This window comes from Aphis gossypii, chromosome 2, assembly GCF_020184175.1.
Source record: "Aphis gossypii isolate Hap1 chromosome 2, ASM2018417v2, whole genome shotgun sequence".
NCBI classification, from domain to species: Eukaryota; Metazoa; Arthropoda; class Insecta; order Hemiptera; family Aphididae; genus Aphis; species Aphis gossypii.
Genome location: NC_065531.1, coordinates 82860713 through 82864454, shown reverse-complemented (window position 1 = coordinate 82864454; position 3742 = coordinate 82860713). Strand labels below are relative to the sequence as shown.

Genomic DNA, 3742 nt, shown 5'->3' with positions numbered 1-3742 from the left:
AACTGAACCGGAACATCAGTGTCAAACGACCAAACGTCACCCGTTGCCGACACCGACGAACCGTACCGTTACGGATTGTGTAAATAAAATAGTTGGCCAACCAATACAAAATACCGTGCCTATGCTACAATATAATTATATCCAAATAATATCACAAAGACTTGTCATATTGAGATAGAAAATGTGTATAAAACTAGAACAACTGTGTTTATATTTTCTTTTAAAAACCTTTCGTAATTTTTAATAAATTAAAAGTTTTCGTATGCAACAACATTAAACTCTGTAAGTGATCAATACATTACGTATCGTTTTATCAAGGCATGATATGGGAAGCTTTAAGTCAATCAATGAAACTTGTTCTAACAATTTTACTCCGTAGTAAATTTTATTATTATTTCATAAACAATATCTTGAACACACTGCAGACACATATAATAAAATAGTATTATAATACATAATACTATATCATATAATATGATATAGTATGATATAGTATTAAACATGCAGAATACGGGTTGATGATTGTTTCTCCATTAGTTATTAAAAATTTCAAGTAGATTTTTAGCAAATTTCTTATATTATTTTTATCATAATATTAAACCTAAAAATTGGTTTCTAAGTAACTATTTAATTCTAAAAGTAATACAACAAATTATTTTAAAACTATATTTCAGTAATAATACGAATTTTAAAAATTGTGAATACCTCTAAATTTAAAAGAAGTTACTTCACGAACAACAAAAAATACCAAAGAGATGAATGAGAATTGTACTTGTATGTATCATTCACTTATTAGATATCTCCTTTGTATATTTGGATACTTGAAAAATTTACTAGGTCTTCGTCAAAAGGATAACGATAATCACCTTAATAACAACTTAACATTGAAATTTGTAATTGAAGGGTCATCGGATAAGATCATTCCGATATGTGACAAGATGCATGAAGAAAATCAAACGTGTTACAAGATTCAATGTTGTAAAACATCATCGGAAAGTCTAGAATCGAACAATAGTCATGTTTGTTGTAAATTCAAAAAAATAACAAATAAATGTAGTTCTGCTAAGAACACTAAACCCTGCTGCAGTTGTAAAACGGTTGACACTTGTTCATCAAACCAGAGTATGAGCTCTAAACCTAGTGAAACTATTAGTACAATATGTAAAAAACTTTCTTGTATTATCAAGAGAGTCGGTCATCTTATAGATTCATTACCGAATCAGGATGACTCATCGAAGGATTGTTCTGCCACTGATATAAGTCCTCCCGTCGGAGTAAGTGGTTCAAAGTCGTCGTGTAACAAACACCCGGTTAAAAACGAGTGTGAGAACCCGTTACCAAAAGCGAATATTGATGAAATGTCTGTTAAAAACTTATCAGAAAGTAAAGTTCAACCAACGCAATGTAAGGCACAATGTCCATTGGTTGTTCCCACTAAAGAAAATGTAATTAACATAACAGATTTTGACAAGAAATTGGATTGCGACAAGAAATTAGATTGCGACAAGAAGTTAGATTGCGATAAGAAATTAGATTGTGACAAGAAATTAGATTGTGACAAGAAATTAGATTGCGACCAGAAATTAGATTGTGGTGACAAGAAATTAGATTGCGAGTTGCAATCGATAGATTTATGTACAGATGAGATAGAAGATAAAAATCAACAACAAGACTGTACTATTGATAATAAAATCGTCTATACCGAAAAGCCTGCCAAACCTAAACCATTCGTAACTCCAGTTAAAGTTACTAAAAACATAACTAAACCAATTGTTTCAGTTATTTCAAACAAACCAAAACAGGGAACATGTTCGGATCAGTTTAAAGTCAAACAAGCTGTAAAAAGAAAACTATAAACAAGTCTATTCAATGGTAAATTTAGAATAAAGACCATTACAGAAAGAAAAACAATTTATTAAATATATATATAATATATATATATATATAACGAATACAGTAAAAACACTGGAAACAATATTTTATTCGAAAAATAAGTTTTATACAAATAGTTTTTGTTTTAAAGGTTTTAAAAATATAGAAACGAAAATCATAGTTTCAATTATTTTTTCATAAAACTTAATGCGATAAAAATATGATAGTATTATCGGCTGTATTGATCTTGATCATGCTATAGGTATCTATAGTAAAATTAATTGCAATTCAATAATAGAGTTAATAATCAATAGTTCGATTTTAAGACTAATTTTGTTAATATTGAACGTATTATACTAGTAGTCATGTATAGTAACTAGTATTTAAAATCAGTCATGAATATTCTTTTTTTATATTGCATTGTCAATAGAAGATGTTAAATAGATATTATAATAAATGTGAAATGGTTAACTTGTGTACAATTGATATGCAATAATGTTTGTATTTGTAAAACCATCGACGTGTCCGTTAGTTCTTCCACCCTGAATCATTGTTCTATACTGAGATGAAAGTATAAAGTATAAACCCGTTTTTTACCGCGTATAAAATACGATTTATCTCGTAGACAGGATTCAGGTGTCTCAAAGTGACTTGGACATCGTAAATGCAGATGGAACAATGAATGAATCTCATTGTGGACTCGCGTAACTAATATCCGATGACGGGGAACATAAGAGTATTTTTTTCTGCTATAAATGGTTAATGTTAAATGTAGTACCATCTGGTCTTTTACGATGAATTTAAAAATAATATAATATTATTTATATTTTATATTATATAGGTGTATCGTATATAAAAGGGTCATATATTAATAATAAGTTTAAAATACTACGAATAAATAATAATATCACTATATAGACATTTTTATAGACATAAAAATACTGATCTACATGTATGTTGTTTTTTAGTATGACATACAATAGTTTGAATAATTAATAAAAATTGAAAAATTGAACGCAATATTGTTAAATACAATGCTTAATCGAACTTGATTGATTATTAAAAATTTCAAGTTTTACAACAACGGTTTTGCTAGTTCTATAATTTGTTGAAGGTGATAACTTAATAAATATTTCTAAATTAAATTCATATACTTAAAAAGTAATAATTATTATAATTTAATGTTGGCCTCGCGGGAACACAAATAGACTCGTCTCATAAATACATCGTTTATAATAGTCTAGTTCAAGCTACAAGTGTGGCTGAACTAGCACACTTGAGTGACTACACCTCTTACCACACGATTTTATATTGTGCATAATGTATAATAAATAATAATGTAGGTAAATAATAAATTATGTTTTGGTTCTAAAACGATAGTATAGGTAATTTTTACAATAAATAAAAAACAAAAGTGAACGAATTAAGACAGGGCATCGTTACAAAGGACGTGTGCCCCTTGTAATATTTTCATTGCAAAAGTCGTCTGCGAGGAAAGTCTCGTAACATGCTAAATCAGTTTCCTTTTTGGTAGATTTTCGATTTTATATGTTATTAGTTTATTACTGTGGATTTCCCGATGTTTATGCCAGTATTACACCTGGCACATATATTTCAGTGTTGATGTGCTTCGCATTGACATGAAAAAGAATACGAAACCACGGATACCACCGCTTATAAATGTAATATCATATAATAATAAATACGATTGAAATTATTTATAAGATATGAAATTTCACAACTATATTATTATAGTTTAAATTTCATAAAGTGTTATTTGTGTACACGAAATAAAAACGTGTATTTAATTTACAAAGTATTTATTTTTAGATTTAAATTATAAACTATAATGTTGCAAATTGAAGTTAAT

At 28.1% G+C, this 3742-nt stretch overlaps 1 protein-coding gene across 2 annotated transcripts; it reads left to right on the top strand.

Moving 5' to 3' along the window:
- The first annotated feature begins 641 nt into the window (after positions 1 to 641).
- Positions 642 to 2052, top strand: LOC126550389 (uncharacterized). 2 transcript variants are annotated; one of them, XM_050201824.1, is made up of 2 exons: positions 642 to 774; positions 904 to 2052. In XM_050201824.1, exons 1-2 carry the CDS (start codon positions 756 to 758, stop codon positions 1854 to 1856), a joined length of 972 nt encoding a protein of 323 aa, XP_050057781.1. In that variant the 5' UTR covers positions 642 to 755; the 3' UTR covers positions 1857 to 2052. The 2 variants fall into 2 exon arrangements, with proteins under 2 accessions (XP_050057781.1, XP_050057780.1); XM_050201823.1 differs by having other exon boundaries at positions 838 to 2052.
- The last annotated feature ends 1690 nt before the right edge of the window (positions 2053 to 3742 follow it).